The 27,724-nt window shown below is 41.3% G+C and overlaps 1 protein-coding gene across 3 annotated transcripts; it reads left to right on the top strand.

Moving 5' to 3' along the window:
* Nucleotides 1-522: 522 nt before the first annotated feature.
* pcdh18b (protocadherin 18b) lies at nucleotides 523-14,814 on the top strand. 3 transcript variants are annotated; one of them, XM_038298303.1, is made up of 4 exons: nucleotides 523-3,032; nucleotides 3,442-3,497; nucleotides 3,736-3,890; nucleotides 13,379-14,814. In XM_038298303.1, exons 1-4 carry the CDS (start codon nucleotides 534-536, stop codon nucleotides 14,332-14,334), a joined length of 3,666 nt encoding a protein of 1,221 aa, XP_038154231.1. In that variant the 5' UTR covers nucleotides 523-533; the 3' UTR covers nucleotides 14,335-14,814. The 3 variants fall into 3 exon arrangements, with proteins under 3 accessions (XP_038154231.1, XP_038154232.1, XP_038154230.1); XM_038298304.1 differs by having other exon boundaries at nucleotides 3,409-3,497; nucleotides 3,736-3,851; XM_038298302.1 differs by having other exon boundaries at nucleotides 3,409-3,497.
* Nucleotides 14,815-27,724: the final 12,910 nt, after the last annotated feature.

Genomic DNA, 27,724 nt, shown 5'->3' with positions numbered 1-27,724 from the left:
AGGCTGAAAGCGAGAGGAGGACGGGGCAACCATGAATAATCCCTCCTGCGCTGCCTTAAGGAGGACATTCTAGCGAATTAGGGAAGGAGAGAGGGGGTGGAAAAGAAAGGGGAAGCAGATAGGTGAGGGGCGGGTGCAGATAGAAGGAGAAAGAACTCTCTCCCCCCTCTTTCTTTCTCTCTCTCTCTCTCACGGTCACACGCAGACTGAGGGAAAGCTGCGCCTTTCATTGCCCAGACGCGCACTCTCACTCATCCATCAGCGCGCACAGAGGAGGCGGATGGACATATGTGGACCCAGACAGCAGTTCACTCTTCAGGGAGACTTCTGTGCTTTAAAGCGTAGGATTGACTCCTCCGTTTATATTTATTCTTTATAATGTTTTGGAGTTTAGTTTAGTTGTTGTTTTTTCGCGCAGCGCGCAGCAACAGAGGATTTAAAATGCCAGACTTCTGAGGACGCATCGTTTTTTTTACCCCCCCTCCCTTCCCCTGATCTCCCCCTCCTTTGTGGAAGTATTTGGATTTCAGTGGATGGAGCCAAAAATGATTCCAAGCAAAAGAAATGTCGTCTGTGCGGTTCCAGTCGCCCTGCTGCTGCTGGCTCTCCTGCAAGGCGCCGTCGGTAAGACTCTAAAATACAAAGTTTACGAGGAGCAGAGAGTGGGGACGGTCATCGCGCGGCTGAAGGAAGATGTGGCCGGGGTTCTGTCCAAACTCCCGAACTCACTCAGCTTTCGGTTCCGCGCGATGCAGCGGAGCAGCACGCCGCTGCTGTCCGTCCGGGAGGAGGACGGGGAGATCAGCATCGGCACCAAGATAGACCGCGAAAAGCTCTGTGAGAAAAACTTAAACTGCTCCATTGAGTTCGACGTGGTCACGCTGCCCACGGAGTACCTGCAGCTGTTTCACGTGGAGGTGGAAGTACTGGACATTAACGACAATTCCCCGCACTTCTCACGCGCCATAGTGCCCATCGAGATTTCAGAGAGCGCGTCGGTTGGGACGCGCGTCCCGCTGGACGGCGCGGTGGACGCGGACGTTGGGGAGAACTCTCTGCACACCTACTCTCTAACTCCCAACAACTTCTTCAAAATAGATGTGAGAACCAGGACGGACGGCGCCAAGTATGCAGAGCTGGTGGTGATGAGGGAGCTGGACCGAGAGGTGCAGTCCAGCTACCAGCTGCAGCTCACCGCTTCAGATAACGGCCTGCCCCCCAAGTCAGGATCCACTTTACTCAAGATAAGCATCTCAGACTCCAACGACAACAGCCCCGCGTTTGATGAGCAGTCTTATGTCATCAACCTGCGGGAGAACTCAGCTCTCGGGACTCTAATTATTGACTTAAATGCCACAGACCCAGACGAGGGCACTAATGGGAAAATTGTGTACTCTTTCAGCAGCCATGTTTCACCAAAGATTTTGGAAACCTTTAAAATAAACCCAGAAAACGGCCATATCACTCTCATCAAGAAAGTGGACTATGAAACCACCGCTTCATATGAGCTGGATGTCCAAGCTCAAGATCTGGGACCCAATTCCATTCCTGGACTTTGTAAAATTGTGGTGAAGGTGGTTGATGTCAATGACAACAAACCAGAGATTAACATAAATCTGATGACCTCAGGTAAAGAGGAGGTGGCCTACATTTCAGAGGGGGCTCCAGTGGACACATTCATAGCTCTGGTACGTGTGGATGATATGGATTCTGGTCTCAACGGTGCAGTGGTGTGCAGGCTGCACGGTCACGGCCACTTCAGGCTCCAGAAGACTCACGAGAAGAACTACATGATATTGACCAATGTGTCGCTGGACAGGGAAAAGAGGTCCGAGTACAGTCTTACGGTGATGGCGGAGGACAAGGGTTCCCCCAGCCTTTCGACCATCAAGCATTTTACGGTCCAGGTGCTGGATGAAAACGATAACCCCCCGCATTTTGAGAAAAGCCGCTATGAGGTATTTAAATCTGAAAATAACTCTCCTGGAGCCTACTTGATGACCGTGGTGGCGTCAGACCCCGACCTGGGCACCAATGGTCAGGTCACGTACACCATTATAGACAGTTTGGTCCAAGGGAGCCCCATCTCTACCTACGTCACCATTGATCCTTCTAACGGGGCCATCTATGCCTTACGCAGCTTCGACCATGAGGATGTCAGTCGGGTCGCCTTCACCATTCAGGCTCGTGATAGTGGCAACCCTGTACTATCAGCCAACACCACCGTCCTACTTACTGTTCTGGATGAAAATGACAACCCCCCCATCATCCACTCACCCTCCCTGCGGAATCACACGGCTGAGCTCCCAGTGTGGAAGTACGCATCGCCTGGTCAGCTGATCAGCGCTCTGAAGATCACAGACCGCGACTCTGGTGCTAACGGAGAGGTTAGCTGTTCCATCGTTGGGGGCAATGAAGATGGGTTGTTTGTGATGGACGCACGGCGTTGCGAGCTCAGAACCAATGCCAGCCTGGAGCAGGCCCCACGGGATGTGATGGAGATCAGGGTTGAGGTGCAGGACAGGGGCACCACCAGGTTAACCACAGGAGCCCTGTTCAAGCTGTCCCTGCAGGAGAACATGGACATCCTCCCTCCTCTCTATCCTACTGGCTCCAGCCAGGGCTCTCTGGACCTGTCCCTCATTGTCATCATTTCTCTCTGCGCCGTCTGCGCTCTGCTGCTGAAAGTGATGGTGATGTTTGCTATCGCCCGCTGCAGACGTGAGAAGAAAGACCCCAGGCGTAACTATAACTGCCGTGTGGCAGAGAACAGTTACCAGAACCACCCCAAGAAGCCTGCGAGGCATATTCACAAGGCGGACATCACCTTGGTGCCCACCGTCAATGGAACCCTACCCATCCATTCCCACCCACGATCTCCCCTGCCCTCTCCCACACCAGAGAGAGGCACTCTGGGCAGCAGGCAGAGCCATCAAAGCCGACAGTCGCTCAACAGCCTAGTGACTATCTCCTCCAATCACGTGCCGGAGAACTTTGCCTTGGAGTTAGCCCATGCCACTCCTCCTGTTGAGGTAAGACTAAACATTTCTTTCTCTGAGCTAATGCTTTGCAGTCTTTGATACAGTGGACCATGCTTTTGCTTTTAAGAAAAGCCCATTCACAAACAAAGACCAAACTAAACGTTTTTTTGTGCAGCTTTTGTTTGGAATTTTGTCCCTTATGTCCATATTTTGTTCCTCATGTTTTGTTGACCATCATTTCAGGGTCAAATCACGATTTCATGTCAACCCGTTCAGTTTGTAGCCCCCTTCCTCAGCACCCTACCCCCCCACCACAAACCAACATTGTCTTGTGACCTTGTTTGTGGACTCCATTCATTTCCCCTCTTCATTTTTTCTTTTTATTTCTGTCTTTTTGTCTTCTTTTTGTCTCTTTTGGGGATTGTAGCAAGTCTCACAGCTTCTGTCAATGCTCCATCAGGGCCAGTACCAGCCACGACCAAGCTTCAGAGGCAACAAATACACCAGGAGCTACAGGTAATAAAATCCTATTGTATAAACAGATGATTTTTTATGCCAGTGCCTTCATGTAATGGCTTACAATGTTTTTTCTCAGCCTGTATTAAAACTGGGTGCTCCATAACCTAATTATCAGCCTCTAATGTAAAGCACACTCTGTCTCTGAGCACCTCATGATCCACCTGTAATATGTTTTTTATGCCTATGATGGTATTACAATCTGCGATTAATACATGGAATCCCACTGTGACTGCAGATATGCCCTCAATGAGATGGATAAGTTCAGTCTGAAGGACAGTGGTCGTGGAGACAGTGAAGCTGGAGACAGTGACTATGAACCTGGCAGGGAGTCGCCCGTCGACAGGCTCCTTGGTGAGGGCTTTACTGAAGGCCAGCAGTGTTCACACTCAGGTACAACCCTGTCCCCGACCCATAACTCCCCAGGTGCATTCACTCCATCCTCCCTTCAGTCCCCAAAATGGGCTTAAAATACACAAACATGGAGGACTTATAGTTATATCAACATGGGTGGATCTAGATGGGGGCCAGTGCCCCTGTAGATCACATCCTGACCCCTGTTATGCCCCCTGTTTTCTTTAGTTCTAATTCAGATTTGATAGGAAATGGTAAATTTAACTTAATTTCAGTCAAAAATATTTAAAATTCCTAAATTATGAATTTATATTGACCTAATAAAATTTTAATTAAACCTAATTTAATAGAAATGTCCCTTCATGCAGCTCTCTTAATATATTTGAATCCCTTCCCCTGTTTTTTATTTCATTTCATTTAATTTTCTGTGCCCCCATGAAAACACACCGGCCCCCTCCTGGCCCCCTGGAACATTTGGTCTAGATACACCACTGGCTAGCAACCCAATGCAAAGATCCTCAAATCAGCTCAGGAATAAAGTTGTTTTTTCTTACCTCACATTGGTCTTACATTTTTAACAATCAGCATAGCAAAGCTTGAATATAACTGTTGGTCTGTCAGCATCAAACATTTCATCCAGAGGTAGAACGACACATGGCCAATATTTTGGGCTTATATCCATGTTTTTCTCTTAATCACAGCATCCATTCCACTTCATTCATTCATTTAGCAGCCACGCTAAGGTCAATGTTTTAGGTTTTTTTAATTCACACTTTTGTAACATTTGTTATCATTGTAAAAAAATTACCTTCAAATTCTTTATGCTAATGCTAATGGTCCAATGAGATGGGCTGCTAAGCCTCTTTTCCTCTGAAAATAGCGGGTCAACCCATGTTTGAAAAACATGGGTTGACCCGCTAACAATCAACATTAAGCTCCATTCCAATGGTTAAAAACGCTGGTCTAACCACTCGCTGGAAGCTGCTATGTCTTCCCCCCTATACATGTCTGGTGACACCATCACACTGGGTTAGGGTTGATGATGGGTTAGACACAACAGAAATCAGGAAAGTAAACAATGGAGAGCAACATGGAAGGAAGCCAGGACATAGTCAGTTCGCTTTATTGTTTGGTTCTATTAACTGTCTGAATTCTCACCAGAGATCAGAAGTGACTGGTGCAGTGTGTTGACGTCTGTACGTTGCGTTCAATGACATCACATAATTTAGCAGGTCCACATGCTGGGGTTCCCACAGCATGCCGGTCAGAGCCGAGGTGATTTAATAAGGTCACTTGCCAAGTTATTTGACGCGGGTAGACACACGGCAGTGAGCTGTTTCCACTGCCACTATAAGCTGATTGTTCCTGGGTTTAAACAGGTTTAATTGTATATGGTCTAACCCAGACCCTTACCCTAAGCCTAACCATTAACAACATATTGCTGACCAAAACCTGAACTGAATTCAGACCTTAGTCGTAAACCTAACCCCAACCCAAAGTCCCAATTTTTGACCTGTACGTCTCCACAATGGGGGATATTTGACAATAGACTGGTCTCCATTGCAGTCAATAAAACCCAACTAAAGGCAATCTAGAAATATCCATTAACAGTCATGTTTTTGGACTGTGGACAGAAGCAGGAGTACCCAGAGAGAACCCATACATATCTAGGGATAATATGCAAACTTCATTCAGAAAGTCCATTGGATGGGAATTGAACCCAAGAGCTTCCTGCTGCAAGGAAACAGTGGAAAACTGCTCCACTATGCAGCCCAACTAAAACCTATGACAGAAAAGATTTCAGTCTTTATAGTCCACTAATAAACGATTTTCTGAGACCAGAATTAGGAATATATATTTTTTTTATTTAATTAGACTATTAGTTAGACTACTAATTAGACTACTCGGACTTGTTTGTTTCAAATTTGTTGATCATTATCATAAAAAAGGGGCATTGTAAATAGGGCTGAACGATTTTGCCAAAATTAAAGATTGTTTTCCATCAATATTCCGATTTATTGCAATAATCTTTTGGACTAAGCACTGGGATGGTTGATGGTTTGAGTCCATGGTTACAGTTTTTTCATGACCTTGAAAGCCGGCTTGTCCAGAGTCCAGTGTTGCAGGACATTGCTGTATAATTCACACAAACAAGTTCCTTCCTCTATTATAATGCATTAATCTAGGTGCTAGCTGCAGCTCTGTCTTCCCCTCTGTGTATTACTGCCACCTAAAGGACTGGAAGGAGAATTACAGTAGCAGACATTCAAAATGGCCCTTCCCAGTCAAAAGCCAGCCGAATGGCAGCCAACTTCCAGCTTAAAGTCCTCCAGCCACTGGAGTGACCCTCTGTGTCATATTTTTTTGCTCTTGACTCCAACTTCCACTGTATTAAAGGGTCTGTTTCAATTTGCGTGTTTTCTAAGCCAAAACGACTTTGTTGGGCTACTGTATAAAGCCAGTAAAGCCTTCCTGGATGGAAGAGAAACGTCTTCAAACTCGGAAACAAAGTCCAGTGGACTTTTTTGGAATTCTATTGGGATGATTCTAATTTTAGAAAGAAGGCAGACATCGGTGAAAACCCAAACACATTTCACAGGATTCATCTGATGTCCCACACTGAGACATGACTTATTGTTGGACTTTTTTTTTTGTCTTATAGTGATCGTATGTCTTTTTTCTGACACCGACTTCTTAAGAAATCTCTCACTGTATCTGCTGCTGCCCTCCATTACAATCAACCACTGCTTCTCAGTCTGTGGAGTTCTGTGGAGCTTTGAGCGCTCATTTAGAGTCCCGGCTGATTTAGTAATACTCCCCCAGGCATCACATTCACTCTGTATGGGGCTGCAGACTAGTTTAGTGGGAAACAGTTGGTCAATTCCTCCCAAATTCCTCTGTCTCTCTCCTGTCTCAGCCAGGTTATAGAGCCTCAGCTTCCTTTATCACCTCATCCCTTTTCTCCCAGAGACTCTCACAGCCAGCCAGCCAGCTTCCCACACAGCCATCACTCGATACCACACTTGAGATACATCCCAATTAAAGTGTCGGTGGACGGGCAGAGAATCCCATCACCAACACCTCATCTTCCCTCCCTTACAGCTGTGTGAAGGAGCTCAGCTCGTTAGTCACTTTCTTCTCTCCCGTTCCTTCAAGCTTTCACTTCCAGCCATTGAATCTGAGCCTCGCCTGCGTCTCTGATGAAAAGGAGCCATTTAATTGCCATGTGGCAAATAGTTGCTATGGAGTCAGATGTGAGTAGTGCTCAAGGCCTGAAGAACATAATTACGACTCAAAGCTCACCTTTCTCCATATGTAGAGCGGGCCCTCCTCCCACCCACATGTCCACTGTATCATGGAGGATTCTGAGCAGCGTTTAGTTTCCTCTCTACAATTATGGCCACCTTTCAGGACTTCTGCAGACTGCTACATGTACAAAATAGGTACACTGGAAAAAAATCCAAATCTTAGTCATTCTCTCTTAAAATTGCATTTTTTTCTTGAATTGAGGAGGCGAGTGAGACACTTTGCCAATGGAACAAGACAATTTACATAAAAATAAGTTTAAAAAACAACAACTACATTGTCTTATTTCAAGTGCGTATTAAGAGCTTATTCGTTCTCATTCTGTTGGCAAATCATCTTATTTGCCTACTCAAATTAGAGATTAACACTAAACGAATACAATTTTACTTATTTCTAGATCATTTTTGCAGCGTAGTGGCATTTATTTTTGTTTTTCAAAAGTAGGCAGACAGGAAATGGAATTAGAGAGAAGGGGAAGACCAGTGGTACATTACTGGCAGGTTTCCCTGGTGGAGTGGCCCCGCCCACACCCATACAATGTTTTTTCGCTGCCTTTGCGCCTCCTGTCCACACCCAAAGATAAAACATTTATTTGTGATGTTTATGTGTTGACTGAAACTACAGCGACAATCCACAATCATAACAACAAAGAATTCCTGTGGAAGAATCTTAAGAATCTTCCTTTTTCCGAATTTGGATGTTGTTTGTGTGTAATGGTGCCCCCTGCTGGAGAGAATACATAGATTTTACAGCATTTTCTAATGGAATAAATATGCTTAAAATTTTTTACAACAATTTACATTTCAAATACAAAAAAAAAACGATTGCATTGTCTTGTTTCAAGTCCATGTTATCTAACTATCTTGCCTTTACAGTCAAATTACTAATTCCATTGGCAGATCAATTTATTTAACTAATAAAATGAAGTAATTAAGTTAAAGCTACAGTGTGTAATAATTACAGGGATATACAGTCAGAAATGTAATATATTATACATAACTATGTTATTTATCATCATCTATGAGCTCAGCCTCTAAACCTTAATATTTGCGTTGCCTTAGAATTCATTATTTATAATTACATAGGAGCGGGTCTCGCAGCCATGGAGGCAGACATCTTTGCGCTACGGCAGCGCAGAGCCAACAAACTAGTGATTGCGAGATCGCCAAAACGTCACAACGATGTAGAAAAAATAACGGGTATATTTATTATCTTAAGTCTTCATGAAATCTATACCCTACACAGACTAATGAAATACTATCTGTAAAATTATCTATGTAAACAAACCTCGTCACTTGAAAAGGTAGGTGATGCGGACGTCATGGAAGACATTTTGTCCCGTAACGCTCGCCGTAGTGTTGGGGGGGAGAAGCGGTGGGGCGGAGATGTTCATGTTGCTGCAGTCTGCAGTCTGACCGCTAGATGTCGCTAAAAGTTACACACTGTAGCTTTAAGACAGTTTTACTTTTTATTAGATTGTTTTTGCAGTGCAGTTATTTCCTCCACTGTGTTTAAATACACTAAACATCCAACCCACTAAGGGCTGCAAATAATGATTGTTTTGCAAATAAATTAATTTATCGATAATTTTTTTTTTAAATCATCGAATAACAATCGGACAGCAAAAGGTTCCTTAAAGAAGATTTTTTTTTTATGAAATAAAGGTGAAACTAAAACCGTTCCATTTGAGGAGTTCTGGATAGAACAGATTGACAGACAAAGAAGTTTTTTTTAATCTTAAATGGAAAATGTTTTTTTTTTTCCAATGTTGGTATAATTCCTGCTCTAAGTGGGTCGTTCTGTCAGCCAAAGGCCTGTTTTACAGTCTCTACACTTCAGTTAACAATTAATCGATTACTGGATTAGTTGACTATTATTTCAATAATTGATCATCACCATTAATCCGATTAATTGCTTCAGCCCTAAACCAATTGTTTAAAACATAAATCTCAGTCATAGTGACTTTTCAGGATGTTTAAGCATAAAATCCCATTCTCATTTATTAATAATCCAATTCTCATTTTTCAGTAACAACTGATCATTTTTCCATCTTTAATTCTCTCCCCATTACCTGAGCTAATCGCTGACAGACTTTTCATCCCTAATCTTAAGGAGTTCTAGTTGCTAAATGGAAATCCTGAAAACAAATACATTGGCGAAGTAAGCCACTGTTCTGCTGTCAAGCAGGAACATTTCAATTCACGTTTAAATATATAGCTTGTTAAAAAAAAATAAAGGACAGTTTTTCCATTCATTCCTCTACATAGTATTTTTTTCCTGATTAAATGAATAGAAAAAGTCCAAGTAAAGAATGACATAATCAGCAGTTTATGGAATAAACCTTTTAAATCATTTGCTGGTGAATGCATCAGTTAAACAGAAGCCCAGCCAAGTTTTCAGGCAAACTTAGCCTGATGCATTCTTCTAATGTTCGCATGCAGATCAGTTGGGTTAAATCTTTTATTTTCCTCCTTTCATCAGCAGGGCTCCCAATCAGCCTCTGCCTCCGCAGTTTTTCCTTTTCCTTCCAGTGCACCCAAATGCACTTTTCATCTGCTCTAAGATGTATTATAAATGTTCCTTTCATGTTAATGAGGGGATAATGAAGTCCCTCAATGGCAAGACTGAAAAGCAGCGTGCTCCTTTAATGAAGGCTTTAAGTTGGCATATTTGATTTGTCTAATTTATTCTTCAGAGATTTTCTATTTGAAGATTTAATATTGAAAAGAGGACTTGAAAGGGGAAAATGTGGTGCTTTTAAAGGGGGAGTTATTTTGAATGTGTAACAGCCATTGATCGGCCTGGCTGAATTGTCTCTCTGTGGTAAATACGTTGGAAGGTAGCAGGCTGGGCTCCTGCAGAGCCTTTCAGACTAATTGGGGCAGATTTCCACCATGTTTAGAGAGAGTGGAAGAAGAAACACTTAAGAACTGGCAGCGAAATACCAACAAGATGGAAAAAAACACACAGAGCCAAATTTATTTACAATAAATACATAGTTCTCTTTTGTGCACACTGCTTATTGTGATTAAACGTAATGTTCTAATCAGTTTATCTGCCAGATCTAATATCCCATGCTTTCTTTGTAAAGCCGGGCATACACTGTATGATTGTTTGCCCTTTTCGGGACGATTCTCTAGTCGTGCGAGAATTTTTCGATCAGGCTGGGTTTCATCCTCTTCGTGCATAGTGTAGTATACAAGGGCTGAAACTGGAGCGATCAGCCTCTCACGGCCACCTCCTGATCAGGAATTGTACGTTCAGGAGAAAATCAAACATGTTTGAAATGTTTGACTTTGAGGTGTTTCTGGGTAAAACCCTGCTGTTGAAGCAGAGCTACGAGCCAATTTACCGGAACTTCGAGCACTGAGCATGCGCAAAGCCAGTTCCCCATTTTTCTTCCAGATTGATGAGTCTGAGCAGCGCCACCTCTCAGCGCTGAGTCCAACGTGTGCTTTTTGGACGTACAGTGTGAGCAGGCAGATCGTATGAGAGCGTCGGGTCGCACAGTGTGAGAACAAACATGGTGGGCTGTTAACTTTTAAACCCTGCGGTTTAGTTTCACAGTTTGAGCTGTAGCTGCGTGCAATGATTGAAAATACGGCTGGGCGATATAGAAAAAAAGCTTATCGATAAAAAAAATGCATATTGATCGATATCGATAATTATTGAAAAGGTTTAAAACCATATTTTATGTGCAGCTCTGCCTGGATTTTTTATAATATTGCTAAATGATTTAATTTTAATAAAAAACACAAACACAGACTTCCAATTAAATCTTTATTTAACCAACTTTTTTAACCATAACAGAATTGTTTTAAAGAAAAATAACTTAAGAGACCTGGGTTATGTTATTAAATACTGACAAAGAATAAACTAAAGTGACCAGAAAAGTGACCAAAATAAATATAACAAATAAATAAATGCCCCCCCACCGCCGCCCCCGTTTCCTGCTTTAACCTGAGTTATTACTTTGAAGTTTCTGGCCCCTCAGCATTTTTATCTCATTTGTTAGAACTACGTGGGAAACTGCCCAGAACTGAAAATATATATATATTTCCCGAAGATTCCTCGGAGGAGAGCCGCGTCGGGGCCTACACAGCTCGTACTCCTGCGGCTGTGAGCGGCTGAGATGATAAAAAAAAAAAAGTTGGTTGTGTTATCAGACTTCGTTTTCACTGGTTCCCGACACATTTTCCAGATGACTGTGGTTTGTTTTTTGTCCGACTTGCCATGACCGAAATACTGCCAAACTGCCGAACTACAAAAACCCTTCTTTGAAACAATTTCCTCCGCCTCTCCTTGCTGCGACATCTTCATGTGCTCTGTGTTGTGGTTTGAGAGGGCGGCGCTTTGTGACGGCGTGTCTGGGTCCGCGATTGTGATTGGTTGGGAGGAAGCAGTGACTAGCATAAACCTACATGATAGGCTACAATGAGAAGGAAGAAAAACTGCCTTTCTTTTTTATCGAACTTTTATCGACCCTCTTTTTTTCTATTGCGCCACACGTCTATCGATCGATATATATCGTTATTGTATTATCGCCCAGCCCTAATTGAAAATATTGCACAGTGAGTGCAAGGAATGTTTCATAGGGTGTACAGTAGTAGCCATTCAGAATATAACTCACTTTCCTTGATGCGCCCTTGGTGACCTACACAGGGTTCCCGCGGGTCCTTAAAAAGTCTTAAAAGGCATTGAATTCTTCAAAATAAAACTAAGGCCTTAATTGGTATTAAAATGTCTTAAATCAGTCTTTCGTAGGTCTTAATTTTTAAAACATCATAAATAGGATTATTTTTATTACGATTTATTTTTGTAATCTAAATAAACGTTAAAATTTACAATTTTGTTTTTTATTATAAAAAAAAAAAAAAAATGGCTCGCCATTATTGGTTCCATCCCGATAGCGGAACCAATGAAAGCTTTGTTGCGGCCGGGACATTTGGGAGATGCGCCATTAAGTGTAAATGTAACCAAAATTGTCTCCAGCCAAGAGTTTTCTCCATGGCTAAAACCAGGGAACATACATGAGGCTCAGTGGATTTAATGCAAGAAGTCATTCAAGCTCAGAACGATGGGAATTAAGGCAGTGGAGTCACGCATGCGAAATGCGAAATACAAAGCGTCAAAATGGAGTTACAGAGAAACAGCCGGTATTTCTCAGTTTTGTTCCACCCTTGTCTCTGCAACGCCTCCACTTATCACCAAATCAAACATACTAAGAAAACCATACAAAGAAAAATAGCTGCTAAAAAGACTAAGCACTGGTTATGTTGTGGCTTTAAAACTGATTTGTTTTGTTCCCTGCTAAAACAAAGTTTGTGAATTCAGTTAAATAATTGTTAAAATATATCTGTCATTTCTGTGTTTTTAGCTTTCTTTCTGTATGGGAAGCTTTTCAAAATTTGAAACATTAGTGCAGTGGTTTATGTTAAAATAAACCTTTGGGTTAAGTTGTCGCAAGCAGGTTTTTCTTGTGTTTCTTGTGAATTTGGTCTTAAATTTTTATTTCAAGTGGCATTAAAAAGTCTTAAAAAGTCTTGAATTTAATTTACCTTATGCTGTAGGAACCCTGCTATAATTCCTTTTTAAATATCAATATTTGTACTAAAATATTCTTTCGGTCATGAATTGTGGACATTAAGATCTAAAGAGAAGCTTCATCTCCTGGTCAGACTCTGTGATTCAGTGAATGGGTGGAGTCAGGGGGTGGGGATTGAAATTTAGACTCTGAAACTTTATTTCCTGCATTTTAAGGTGGAATGCAGCTAACTTTTTGTCTTTTGTTCCAACACTAGTTCTGTCCTGATAATAGGAAGAATGTGTGTTTGACTTGAGGTGGAAATTTCATAAGGAAGACAGGATATCATTTTTAGCTAAAATATAGTTTCAGAGGTTAATTCAAAGAATCAGGAAGTGTAACTTTAACTTGCTGCTAAAGGTGAAACTTTTACATAAAATAACAAGTTGAACAATGATAAACTGAAAAACAGTCTGCAAACACTACAGCACAGTCTGAGCTCTTCCAGTAAGTCGTGCAACAAGCATATTCAGCCATAAAGTTTTAGATTTGAAGCTTTGATTTGTTTTGGGGCTGAGCTCTGAACCAGCTTAGGATTGTTTTATGAAGCTACTTGGATTTTAGCTTAATGTTTACCATAATAACGTGTATCACCTTTGATTAGTTTTCTCATGAAGGATTATCTCTCTTTTTGCAGCCATGAAGCTCTGCACAGAGGAGTGCCGCGTTCTGGGTCATTCAGATCAATGCTGGATGCCTCCTCTGGCTTGCCCCGCCTCCTCCTCGGCCGACTACCGCAGCAACCTCTACATTCCGGGGGAAGAAGCACATCAAGCCACTGGCATCAATCAGGAAAAGATCCCCCAGCCTTGCACTGACACCTGCACCGCTCGCAATCAGAGCTTTTCCACCTTTGGAAAAGACCTCGGTGGGGAAGACGGTGGAGAAGCGGATGGGGGAGAGGATGAGAACAAGTCTCCAGATGACGACCTGTGCGGGACGTCTTCATTGCTGTCGGAGATGAGCAGCGTGTTCCAGAGGCTGCTACCGCAAGGTCTGGATTCTTATGTCCAAGTCAGTGAGAACCAGAAGGGGACCAGTCTAAGTGGTGTTGGTGTTCCCATGACCGGATCTTTGGACCGTCGGAGGGGTCATCTACCTGGGAAGCCCAGCCCCTCCGTCCACCAGCAGGGGGTTGCTGCCTGGGCTGCCAATACTCACTTTCAGAATCCAGGAAGTAGCATCGGCCCATCTGGGCAGCACCAGGGTGGCAGCTACCACACCCTCAAACCCAATACCAAGCTCAGCTGCCAGAGTAGCAATCACAAAGGATCCCAGGCACCAAAAAACAGCCCCCAGAACAGCAGCCACAGCCCCAAACCCACCAGCTGCCCCCTCCTGACTGGGCTGGTCAGCCCAACTCTGGTGCAGCCTTCTGCGGTCCAGGTCCCAGTGCAAGCCCCCCTTAACGGGCCACCATCCAAATGGCTGCCGGCCATGGAGGAGATCCCAGAGAACTACGAGGAGGACGATTTTGACTCGGTGCTCAGTCACCTTCAGGGCAAACGCAGCGACAGCCGGCATGAGCTGGTGGACGCCAGCGAGCTGGTGGCTGAGATCAACAAACTCTTACAGGATGTCCGGCAAACGTAAACGTCTGCGGGGAAAAGGAAACACAGTTAAATAGAGCTGGAAGAAAAAAAAAAAAAAAAGACCCGCAATTGTCGTTAAAATTGCTTTTTTTCTGAATTAATTGTGTTTTGTGAATGCTAACTATCCCAAAAAATGTTTGTATATGCTGTTTGGTACACAATGTACATTATGTCACTGTATTTATCTTTGTATTTTAAAAATACATAAGTATTCTTATATTTATAAAAAATGTATATAAATTTAATCAGAATTCTATTTTTATAATTTAATGCATGTTAAAAAAAAAGATGAATCAAAACTTTGACATGCGATTGACATTCTGCATATTTAAAAGCCGTCTTTTTGTATTGTGAATCTTTTTTATCTGTCACCATGATGTGTAAACATGAGTATATTACTGAGTTATTGGACACTTGTCTTTGTGATTTAATCGTGATGAGAAGGAGGCGGGAGGTAGACCAATAAAACAGTCAACAAAAACATTGTTTTCTGCAATAATTGGTTCCTGATTTACTGCTGAAGCCATGAAGCACTGTCAGGGAGGGGGGTACGGTGCCGAGGCTACCTTACAGCTAAAACAAAGTTGGCCAGACAGGAAAGAGTTCGGGTGAATTTCAGTATCAAATCATTACTAGCTGCCAAAAAACTGGAAAGGAAGAGACATTGCTGGATAAAGAAAATATAATTATGCACAGAGACGAGTTTTTCCTTACACTTTCTGAAATGAATTCTGACATTAATCTCAGAATTCTGACTTTTTATACAGAATTCTGATTTTAATCTCAGAATTTTGGATCTTAATGTAGATGGGCACCATGAAGGCAGAGATGTGGAAGCACTCAGCTTCACTGACAAAGATGTGATTTGTTTGAGGTGGCCAGTGACACATTGGTGGAAAATGACGGAATTAGGCAACTTTTTACGTTCCCGAGGGGTCCCCTCATTAATGGAGGAGCAGAAGGTCATTAAAACAAGAGAGCTAGTCTCTAAAAGAGACATGGCTATGGCCTGATGCTAGCATGTTTGTTAGCTGTCATAATTCTGAGATTAAAGTCTGAATTCTGAGATTAAAGTCAGAATTCTGACTTTTTCCCTTATTAAACTGAAATAAAATTAAAAAATCAGTTAACTTTTTTTTTCAGTGGCCCCAATCCCCCCAATTGGATCTTATTTCACTATTTCTTTACAAATTCTGTTTTAGTAATTATGTAAAAGCAATAAGGTGATAGCTGCAGTGGTGCTGAGATAGGATTCCAGTTTTTATCTGCTAAAAATGTTTTTTTTTCAAAACATAAAAAATATATAAACTTTTTACAGCTGAATTTATTCAGGTTTTTTTCTTGTTCTAATTCAGATTTGATAGTAAGCTGTGATATACTTAAACTAAGACAAAAATATGTAAAATGAATGTAAATTGACCTAATAAGAAATCTAATTTTAATTAAATAGAATAGAATATAAATGTAACTTCATCCAGCTAGCTTAATATGAATCCCTTGCCTTGTTTTTTAAGGTCATGATTTTCTGTTCCCGCATGACAGCATGCTGGCCCCCTCCTGGCCCCCTGATACATTTAGTCTAGATCCACCCCTGCTGCCCCAGTCAGAGAATAACCCTCTGCCATTGCACCTTGCTGTTGTAAATAGTTGCTCCAGTTAAAAACAGGGAGGCTGAGCTTTCTGCTGTAAACCGCAGCGTCTGTGAAATCACCAAACAATAAAGGTAAAGGACCAGACTCTGGGAGATCTGACTGTGGAGGCAGATGGGGAAAAAGCTGCTGTGAGGAGACAAAGAGGCACCGAGAGCTTCGCTCAGGGCTTTGTTGATCAACCCCCTCTGCTGCTCTAACAGCTAGACCCTGAGTGACACCTAGAGGTTCACTGTGTGCACTGAAACCTCACCACTCCACATGCCCACCACTGCCTCTCTGTCAAAGGATCAGCAGCAGCAAGTGACCAAACAGAGCCCCCTGGAGGAAACACAGGGGAACTGCAACTCGATGGAGATACTGGAAAACCAGACACTTTGGATCATTTGAAGGTGATTTAAAGCAAAAGTAGAAGATAAAATCCCTCTATCTTTCTGCAAACAATGACAAAATATATATAGCTACCTGATTGTATTAAGAATGTCTGCTGCAAGATGGTTTCAGTAGTCTTTAATGGACTAATTTAATTCAATCAATTCAAACCTAACTCTTAGCTGTGTCTCTGCTTAGACTGAAATGCTGTCAAGTAAAAAAAAAAAAAAAAGGTTATTCTTAAATTGTATAATTATAATAGTGATCCCATAATTGTCAGACTTTCTGAGAGGTGCTTCAATATGCAACCAGTACTGATTTCAATCATTATTAGCATTCAAATATCAACTCAGACGTTGGACATCTTTCATGCCTGGCTTAAATAAAATTTGCACCCCCTTAGTAATCTTAAAGATATATATATAAAAAAATAGATATGTAATAATAACTGTAGCGGCACACATCCTGTATGCTAGAAAAGAGAGCAGACTGGATTAGACAGCTGCTCATTGTAGAGATAAACTAGTAAAACCCTGTAAAAAATAAGGCAGATGAAAAGGTCACCTGCATAGAGGGGATGTTACTTCATTATTGCTAAAAGCACAAAACATGTTTTCTAAATGGAAATATGAAATAAAATGCAATCCAGAAATGAAAGTCAGAGAAACATTTTTGATCATAAAAGTTTTAAGAGTAACTTTGCTCTTTTCTAGAATTGATTGAATTTTTTCTAAATAGTTTTTTTTTGTTTAAAAAAAAACACATATGTTGTTTTTTCAATAATATTCTATATTTTATTTTTCCTGTCATGTGTCTGCTTCACTCTTTGCACCAAATGTTAGCCTCAGCCAACTGAGCCTGGTTCTGCTGGAGGTTTCTACAGATGCATGGACCACGCCATCCAATAGAGCTTCTATTCCTTCTCAACATGGCGGCCGACAGGGATTCTATTGATCAAGTCACAAATCACCTTCTTTAGCGATGGAAAGCAGAACGATGGCGTTGATATCTAATGGTCCACCCAGTTCTCTGAAGTGGGAACCACCACTGATTCCAAGAGCTGCTTCTGGATGCTGGTCAGGGGAGGACAGCGGAACATCAGAGGTGCCGCCAAGCAGACTGAGTGCCAGAGCAGGGGAAAGGGTGCAGCTGACGGGGCTAGCCTCTAGAGGCTAACTGCAGAGTTTCAAAGGATGACAGTTGTGCATGGAGAAGCCTGCAAGGCAGAGTGCAACCAAAGTGCAGGCAGAGGTAGGAGCAGCTAAGGGAGGAAAACCAACAGATGCAAACATCTTGCCCATCCATTAAGGGAAAAATATGGTTCTTTTGCTTGTTTTTCAAAAACATATAGATTAGGGTGACCAGAAGTTCTATTTTTCATACCTAAAAAAATGTCTGGGGAGGATTTCAAATCGTTTGGGATTTTGGTTGAATACAGTGCAGCACGTAGTGGAAACTCACCGGAACCGAGGCGTCAGCTCCGGGACTGGAACCCCGGCACAGGTTGGGTGCAGTGTTTTGAATCTGTGTTTGTTTTTTCCCTCTCTCCCACTGCTCCCGTGTCCTGCATCTTGGAGTGAAATCATCGGATCTGTCGCTTTGAGACATCTGATCTGCGGTCGTACTTCACTGCTTAGAGAGTCGCTACGTGGAGGAGGAGAGACCCTCAGCAGCACTCAGTGAATATTAACCAGCAGCTACTTCTATAGATGTTTAGGTAAAAGTTAGTTAAAAGAATCAGAGGTGCCACCGAAAAATCTCTTTGTTAGACATACAGAGCTTGTAAGTTTAATGTAAGTTTATACAAGTTTATACAAGATCGTCTTATTTACCTGTTTAAATTAAGGGAAAATGCTGTTTGTTCATGAAGATTTTACTTATTTTTCTAGCAGTTTTTTGCTGTTTTAGTGTCCCAGCTTCTGTCTGCTTTGCTGATGGCTGCCGTTACATCATAACGGCAGCCATCCCAAGAACATCCCATAAACATCCCAAGAAACATCTTGAAACGTGTCATAGTTCTCACTTTTGGAACTCAGTTATTAGTAATTCTGTTTTGTTGATGTTTGGTTTATTTTCCATTATATTCAAGCAGGCTTTAGTTACTCTCTGCTGCCCCCTTGTGCTCGTTTCCTTTCCCCCTGTTCTCCTTCTAGTTAGTTCCACTCAGACCTGCTCCATATTCAGCTCATTAGGTCATTCTTTGTTCTGGACTCCCATAAACCTCCTCTGCAGTCACTCAGTGCTGGTTCCTTCTTGTTGTTAGTCTCTGGCTCCCCATCATAGTTTTCCATTATGTTTTGTGGTTTTTTGATTCTGTGTATTTTAACTTAATTGTTTATTAAATCAACAAGAACTCATGTCTGCATTTGGGTCATCACTGTTGACAAATAGTTGTGGATGTTTGTCCAGTTGTGCTTAATTTCGCTCATTTACATATTCAATATCGAAATGTATATTTGTGGTTGGTTCATTTTAAATGAACTTTCTCATCAAAATTACCAACGTGAGATATCCTTTTGTAGAGTGAAACTGCCCCTGCATGTCTGGGTAACCAGCTTCTCTCTATAGTACTGTAGTGTAGCGGCTGTCAGCTCTTTTGTCTGGTTTAACTCTTTTGTAAAAAAAAAAACAAAAAAACTTTAAATAACACTTTTTCTTATAATAAATAACTCTTAAACTGGACCTACATTTCAACACAGGGTGATCCAAGTTTACGAGAGAAAAAGTGCAGAATTTTCCAGCGCTGGGCTCATGTCGTCACCAAAGAATGAGCCATAAAAACAGTTCAGGTAGGAACTTATTCTCCAATCATATCTGTCCACTACGCTGTGAATATCTGATAGTGTGTCATTACGTGGTGTCGGTCCATGCATCGTGTTTGGGCCTGCTCGCTCTTACTGCCATGGCTACAGACATATGTGTCCCTTTTAACAAACTTGACAAAAGTAACTGGTTATGGTGTCTACACAGGCCTTCCTGTCTTCTCCTAACCTTGACACAGATCAATGAAGATGATTGCTTTTATCCTGAGAAAAGAGATCTGGGCTTCATCTAATCTGACTCCTGAGGGAGATGAAATAAAACATTAGAAAATATATACTGTATTACGGGAAGGAAAAAAAAAAACTACCGGTATAAGTGAAATCAGCTTATAATGATCACGTTGGTCCAGAGCCAATTTGAACACCATAAGCGATTGATTACTATATCAGAATTTACAGTTATTTCACTAATTTTTTATGCAGAATATCATCTAAATGCCATTTGTATGGTTTATCAATGAGAAAGATGAAATGAAATGGATAGATTCCACATTTACTGAATGTTATTACAGTACCATGCAAGTTTAATTACAGTATACTGCGCTGTGCTCAGACATAACTGGTAGCAAAGTTTGAAACAAATGGTTTCATAGAACAATAGCATAGAAGCAATAGCATAAACCTGTTTTGTGTTGCGGATCTGCTGCTCCACATTATGAAATCACTTCACATATTTATCCATGGTTCCCTGGATCAGAGAGTTGTCCAACACCGAGTTCACTTCTTTTTGTAAACGGTGTAAAAGGTCAAAGTTTTTGAAACCAACATGCAGGAGACCAGTCTTTAAAATGCAAACTGCATCCCTCATCCCAGCTCTGGAAGAGACAACAGTCTCCTGTTCTTCATCCTCCTCCCCCTCCTCGCTGCATGCAGCTCTGGTACCCGCACCAAAGCGCTCTTATACCTCCGCCATGATGACGGGCTCTGACAGTGCTGTCATCACTTTCCATCCAGTTATTAAGTATTTTTGCACATGTTTACAAAATGGCCAAAAATGGACACTGTAAGTGGATTTATTGATTACTATAAACTAATTATTTAAACAGCATTTGTATAGAAATGATTCCTTTTAAACACTATAAGCGGTGGATTACTATATCCATGACCACTATAGGTGGATTCCACTGTAACCGAAAACAATGCATGTTTATATGGGCGTGCAGGTGGAGCAGTGGTTAGCGAGCATGACCCATACGACCCAGGTTCCAATCTGGCCTGTGGTCCTTTCCTACATGTCTCTCAAGCCACATGTGCTGTAAAAACTCAAAAAGGCGGAGAAAATGTATATATATTCATATTAAACAACGTAATAATTTCAGGCTTTAAAATGTCTTCTTATGAATGGCAGGGATTGTTCCTGTTTACTATGTCAGAATATTAGGGCCATACTTAGAGGTACATCATTATTTTTAATTAGTCAAAAGTCATCATTTACTACAAGATTGAAGTTGTGGGCATGTGAGAATGGAATCATAACTTTAGAAGATGAAAGTCATAATATTACAGGAAAAAAATGAATGAAAATGACAAAAAGTGTAATGTGATGAGGAAGATGTCAGAATATTAGGGGATTGAGTAATGAGCCTAGCTTTACATAAACTCTTAAATGAGGAGCTTCTTTTCCTGCACTTAAATGCTCTGCTGCAGGCTGAAGCTGCTGTGTGGTGGACCTGTCACTCAGTTCTCAATAACCAATCAAAGCTTCTCTCCTTTTGGTCACCTAATATAACAACTGTAATCCTGTAATATTGATACTTTAATCTTTAATAGTTTTTTATGCTCTTACATTTTGGACCCTTTGTTTCGGTTTGAGTTAAATTTTTTTGTTTTCTCAAATTTGATTTGTTTTGTTCTGTGTTGTCTAGATTTAGATAATTTTCATATTCTTAGTTTTGCTCTGTCCAATTATCTCTTTTTTTCAAAATGTTTCGTATTATTTATTCCTTGGTTTAGTTTTAGTTATTCTTTCTCTTTTCTTTAGGTGAGGTTTTCCATGGCTTCAGTCATCTCGAGTTCCTTCTCTTATCCTCTAGTTTTCCCATCGTCATTCCTTATTTTGTATTCATTAGTTTTATTTCCCTTGAACCTTATTCTAATTTTCTAGTTACTTTAAAATCCTGTTGTTTCTCCCTGGTTATTTTCTGCTTCTCTCTATTGTCTTTTCCTTTCCCCTTAAGCTTGGTATACACCGTGCGATTTTTTTCAATCGTTGCATGCAGCTACAGCTCACACTGTACACGAAACCGCAGCGATTCGTCGTACAGTGTGAGTTCACAGCTCACGATGTATGTTCTAACACTGTGCAGCACGACCCTCTGATGCAATCTACCTGCTCATACTGCACGTCTAAAAACCAGGTGGGATTCAGCTCTGTAGTGAGGTGGCGCTATTCTGACTCATCTATTCAGAAGCCAAATGACTAGAAGAGGAATAAGAAGGTCACTATAGTGAAACGCGCTGCCTTGATATTGGTGCAATTTTGTGCTGAAAGCCCTAAAAAGAAAAGGCGACAACGTATTTGGACAAAGACATGAAAAACATGTTTGATTTTCTCCCGACCTCAGAATTCCTGATCGGGAGGTGGCCGTGAGAGGCTGATAGCCCCGTGTTACCGCCTGTGCACTACATGACACACGATGCACAATCAGGCTAAAAGTCGGGCCGATTGGAAAATTCTCACACGACTGGAAATTCGCCCTGAAAAGGGCAAACAATCGCACAGTGTCGCCCAGTTTAGTTCCTTCTAGCTCCTTCCATCTAGACCTGCTCCCTATTAGCTCATTAGACTTCCCATTGTTTCTGTCTCCCATATATACACATTCCTATTCTTCAACATCCACCAACCCTGACAGTGTTACAACTTTAATATTAATGTTATGACTTTGTTCTTGTAATGTTACAATTTTTTCTGACATTTAAAAATATATATTTTAAGGGTAGTGCTCATATACCATCGTAGGTTGCCTTTCCTGTATCATATAAAATAAACATGACATCAACAGTCTTTATTTAACTTATAAACGGTCTGACAGCAAAAATACAAAATATTTCCTTATTATTATTATCATTCTTATTGTTATTCTTATTATTATTGCAATTAAAATTCAGGCCGCCTGCAGTAAGCTTTTTTTCTATTAAATCCCCAATAAGCTGTAACAGTGAAAAAAAGAAAATCTGAACAAAGTGAAACCTTTTATCTGAGTTGGAACCTGAGCCCTGCATGAGTCAAGGCATCACTGTAACAGTCTTTGACGTTCCTGGTATGGTGCAGAAGATAATCAGCCTGTTTTCACTTTGGTTTCACCTCTCACAAAACAACAAGGCTTCTCTCAGCTGTCAAGACAATATGCTCCTGTTTTCATTTCAGCAACACTGAAAGATGTTCTTTTTTTTTTTTTTTTGCACCAGGATTATAGCCTCAACAATGCTGCTTTTTTTTTTTGTCTCTGAGTGCGCTTGTGTGAAGCGGCTGTGTGTGTTTCTGTGTGGGGTGAGTCTAGCGGCTCCACTGTGTGACAAAAAGCTTATAGCCACAGTGGGAGGTGTGCTATCCACAAATACACACAGGCACATTGGCGATGAGAAGGGCTGGCTGTAGTTAGATAATGGACCATCAGCTGAACAATGACTGCTGAACACATGTGTGCTGGTGTGTGTGTATGTGTGCTTAAATGTCTTATTATCTCAGTGCGTAGGTGTGTGTCCTTATATCTCTTTGTGCTCCCCATTTTGATTTTTGATTGTTTTGTGTAACACTTTTTGTGTAATGACATGTGAATGTGCCTCCCTTTGTATGTAATTCGGGCCAATATGTGTGCCCACTGTGTTTCTGCCTTGATGGGCCAGTTGGTGGGGGTGTTTTGGTGTGTGTGCAAGTAACGGGGGTTTTGGGGGGGTAACGACGCAGCACAATGGGGACTGGATGTGTGTCAGGGCTCAATAAGCCGGTGTAATCTTTGTGTATATGTCAGTAAACACCTTACCGGTTTTCTGGCCACTATCTGTTTTCATGCTGGGGATGCACACAGAAGATTAACCTGATATCAATGTTTGTGTGGATGCAGCAGGATGTTCAAAACATACAAAGGAAATGGAAGTCAGTGTTTGCAGCTAGTGGAGAGTTCTGGACAGACTGTCTATGAGAGGGGCATTTAGAATAAACAGCTTAAATCATGGGGGTTGGGACATACAGAACCAACCTGAAGTGAGGCTGGATCGGGCCAGCAGGATTAATTGAAAAGTGAAAAGATGGTCAAAAGAATTCAATCTTTTAATATATGATATACCTGAGTAATCCATTAGGGGGTGCACCATTTTAGTCAAAGTAGAAAAGATGTCCCACCAATTAGACAGCCCAAACAGCAGACGTGTACTGCTTCCATCAATGGTACGCTGCCACGTTACCTACTTGCCCCGAAAACCTCATTCAACAAAATTTCATCATCAGAAATGATGCAGAGTTTAAAAAAAAAAAGAATCACATCCCATTTATTCTAAGAGATGTATGGGAAGCCTTTGCTTTCAGTGTGTTGAGTACATAAAATTATGTCCGACAACATTAGGAGACTCATCATGGAGAAAGATATGACAGCCAGCCTGTTGGTCTGTGGAAACAGTATTTCATTTCAATTGTTTATTTATATAGAGCCAATTCACTACATGTCATCTCTAGGCATTTTACAGTTCACTAGATTATCCAGTCAAATTGATTCAAAGTTTTCTATCTAAGGAAAACCTGTATTACACTAAGCATGCTTGTAGTGACAGTGGAGAGGAAAAACTCCCTTTGAACAGGAAGAAACCTCCAGCAGAACCAGGCTCAGTGTGAGCGGCCATCTGCTGAGGCCCACTGGGGTTTCAGTTCATATTCCATTGTCATACAGAGCCAAGAGGTCAACTTTATGAGCTGGCTACCTAGCTAGTTGCTAACGAAGAAGCCTTGGTAGCAAAGTCATAGGCACAATCCACAATTTCAGTTGGTGCTTTGAGAGAATAGCAGAGAGAATAGCAGACAATGAGTTTTTGAAAAAAAGCATGAAAAAGGCTGCTGTCCCAAGAGGCAACAAGCTTTTGCCAACATTAGCCTGATGAGGATTTTAGAATAGTAAATATTCTGATATCAACTACTCATCAACTGGTTTTCCTTAGATAGAAAACTTTGAATCAATTTGACTGGATGATCTGGTGAACTGGAAAGTGCCTTGAAATGACTGAGACAAGTGGAACAGGAGGCCAAACTGCCAACAAGCTGGTCATAGGATGGATGGTTAGCTCAATCGCCACGTCAGATTATCCTGGAATTTGTGAAATAGGTAAATCGGTCACTGAGTCTGGGAGCGGCCATTTTTGCCCAAATATACTGTAGTAACCCCTCCCTCCTGCCATCTTCCAGCAGTGACGTCACGGTGCGGTTAGCCTAGCGCCATTCTCCCCGCTTTACAAGCTAAATCAATGGGAACTACTAGACACATCTGCAATCAACAACAATTATTGAAGATTTCCAGAGGACTTCACCATTGAAATTCACCAGAGCTATAGTGAAACTGACAATGCCCACGTGCATGGCAGCTGGATGCTGGAATACATCGGGTAAAAGTGAAAGAAAAAGAGTTATTCCACCTTTCTGATTCCTGATCCTCCACGGACGGGTTGGTCGTTGGATCGCCAACTTGAAGAGGGAGGATTTGCCATCGAACTTCTGTCCAGAGAAAAAACCCGTAATATGTAGCCAACATTTGGAAGAAGAATGTTTTCAAGATGACTTGGATAATAGCGCGTTGTGACAAACACCAGATACAGCACTGGGACTTGATCAACAGCCGATACCGCACCGTGACGTCACAAACCAGTAGGTGGCAGTAGTGTTCTTTGACAAACATGGATGCCTCTAGTAAAGCACATTCACATGAAAATTACTTTTAATTAAAAACACTGATCATTTATTGAACAGGATGTAATAATTTCATATTTAAAGACTTGTTTTAATGTCTTGTTTAATTTGTCAATAGCTGTTTAGTTTTTGGTTTATTTGAAATCATTGATTATTTTTTGTCATCTAAATGGAGGAAGAACAAGCAGTATTTAAATATATATATATATGTGTGTGTGTGTGTGTGTGTGTGTAAAGAATATGTTTTAAAAGGAGGTATTCTTCTAGCTTGATTAGCTTTGCAGTTTCATTACTGCTATCAGCTATTTGAATGACAGGCTCGGGGGGGCACTGAATGTGTTGTGCGCTTCAAGATTTGCAGAATCTTGGGGAATTTACAGCAAATATGTCTCTTATGTGTCCTGTAAATCCACATGTAAATGATCTGATAGCCAGGAGGCTCTTGAATGTCCTTAATGAGGACAGATACAGTATCTTATTAGCTGATAACTTACCTTTCTGCCAAATTCTAGCAGTAAACACAGTTGGCCAGAGTCCTCATTCAACATCCACAGCATGACTAATAAGCTTCACAGTGTGTGCGTGCGCACAGCTTCCTCCGCCATCCTGCTGCTTGCCAAGATGGCTTTTTTTCGGAAGACAGATTAAAGCAAAGCACCATGTAACCTGCAGCACAGTGAAAACTTCTTCATGCAGAACAGCATCACCAGCATCTGAGATACATCAACAAAGAGAGAAAAATACCATCACTCATGAATTAATCCTTTGTGTCAAAAACGCACTGCAGGAGAAGGAAGGAGGGCTTTCAGGAAAGACCACAGATTCCAGTTAGAGATAGTTGATATAATTTTATTTTCACTGCTAAAATAAATAGGAGACATGTTATTTAGTGCCTCCGAAAGGTCCTAGATTCTAAAAGACAACAAATAATACTTCCATATTTCCATCTACATATATGTCATCAAAACAGTGATTTACATAAACACACAGACTCCTTCTTGTTCTGTTTTCTTTAACCATAGAGATTTTTGAGGTCACTAGGGGGAGCTCTTTCCTTTCCATAAACAGCATCCCCTGTGGTTCCGCTTCTTTCCTGTGGATGTGACTGCCAGCTCTCTGACTAAAGCAGCAAATGGATCAGCAGTGGAATAACAAAAGGATGGATATGATCCCTCGATATCCCCCCTTTCTCTGACTCCAGCCTCCTCTCCAACTGGCAGCAGCATGCATCTCATATCTGGCGCAAGCCTCTGCTCTGGTTTAGCAGGATTACACTTACACCTGGTGTTAAAATGCGTCTCCAGTATACACACTTAAATTGGATTTATCCTCACCCACCCAAGCCTCAGCAGATTGTTGCACACATCTGTTGTCATTTTCCCTTTTGACAATCACTGAGATGGAGGAATAATGAGTTCAAAGCATGAGCTACAGTTTGCATGCCTTCCATGCTTCCCATCAAGTTCAGTGCCAGGTGGAAGCGTTCTAGAACGCAACTAAAGGACTGCTTAACAGTTGCGTTAGGATCAAGCACTATGTGTTATTGTAAATTCTCACATAAGAGTCTTCTAATCCATAAACAACCCTTTCTACACCACTTGTTAATGTCTTTCACGGCATAGAATATGCTTCTGCACAGATAGAAAAGGGCAAATTTAATCATCAATTACTCTGGCTGTGCCTTTTGCGCTAATCCAGGAGCTGAACTGTCTGGCTCACCCACATGGAAGAGCCGTTTTAAATTCAAATTGGACTTTCAAACTGAAACAATGTAAAGGTTGCTTAACATTGCCTAATATCATATTTAGCTTGATAAAAGCAACATTCAATTCTTTTTTTTTTTGGTTTGTTTATCACCCTGGAAATCAGGCAGATGAATATCGCTCTCAGGCTCGACTGACCTCCATGTTTCTTCTTAGCCCTTCTTATTTGGTTTGGATTGCATATATTTACGCTAATCAGTATGCACCAAACAATCTTGTATAAATTGGAATAATGAAGGTCTGAGGGCTTAAAAAAAATCATTATTCATTCTTTTCAATTATTTCACTAACTATTGCAGTAGTTAAACTGAAAGAGAATGTGTTTGGGAAGCAGAATGTGAATTAATGCCCGCACTTTCCGTGGGGAGTCAGACACAAACACAGACAGTCAAAACCCAGCGCTCCCTATAATTCTACATTAAGTATGTCATTTTTATTTTGCATTATGTTGAAATTTGCTGCTCTAATGTCGCTCATTCCACTTCAAATTAAACTAAATCTTATGTACACATTATTCCTGAATAAAAAAACAAAAGAAAAAAGTGCTGAAAGCTAATTAGGTGTAAATGGTGTTGAAAATTGCTTATGTTTCTGTAGATTCTCAGATCATTTTAATGCTGTGGTAAGAGTTCTGATGTTTTCTTAATGGGAAATTTAAATCTATCCAATTTCAGTTTTCTTTCCTTTGAGCTACTGCTTAATCCGGAGCAGAATCTGGAACTCTTTACTTATAAAGCAAAGAATACCCCTCCGTGAACTGCCACTAGTGTGTGGTGGAGGGGCTTCAGGGTTCAGATGATCACATGTTGTCTGGGCCTGAAATCCCCTTGGTAGGGTGTCTAATGGAAAGGAGTTTAAAATTCAATTCAGTTTAAATTCTGTTTATTTATATAGC

This window comes from Cyprinodon tularosa, unplaced genomic scaffold (genome assembly GCF_016077235.1).
Source record: "Cyprinodon tularosa strain WSP-4 unplaced genomic scaffold, ASM1607723v1 ctg405, whole genome shotgun sequence".
NCBI classification, from domain to species: domain Eukaryota; kingdom Metazoa; phylum Chordata; class Actinopteri; order Cyprinodontiformes; family Cyprinodontidae; genus Cyprinodon; species Cyprinodon tularosa.
The sequence above is the reverse complement of the archived record's forward strand: the minus strand, read 5'-3'. Positions and strand labels throughout refer to the sequence as shown.

Coding starts and splice junctions, on each gene's coding strand:
- pcdh18b (XM_038298302.1), top strand. CDS start 534: ATGGAGCCAAAAATGATTCCAAGCAAAAGAAATGTCGTCTGTGCGGTT. Junction 3,498..3,735: donor AAATACACCAGGAGCTACAG/GTAATAAAATCC, acceptor CTGTGACTGCAG/ATATGCCCTCAATGAGATGG. Junction 3,891..13,378: donor CCAGCAGTGTTCACACTCAG/GTACAACCCTGT, acceptor CTCTTTTTGCAG/CCATGAAGCTCTGCACAGAG.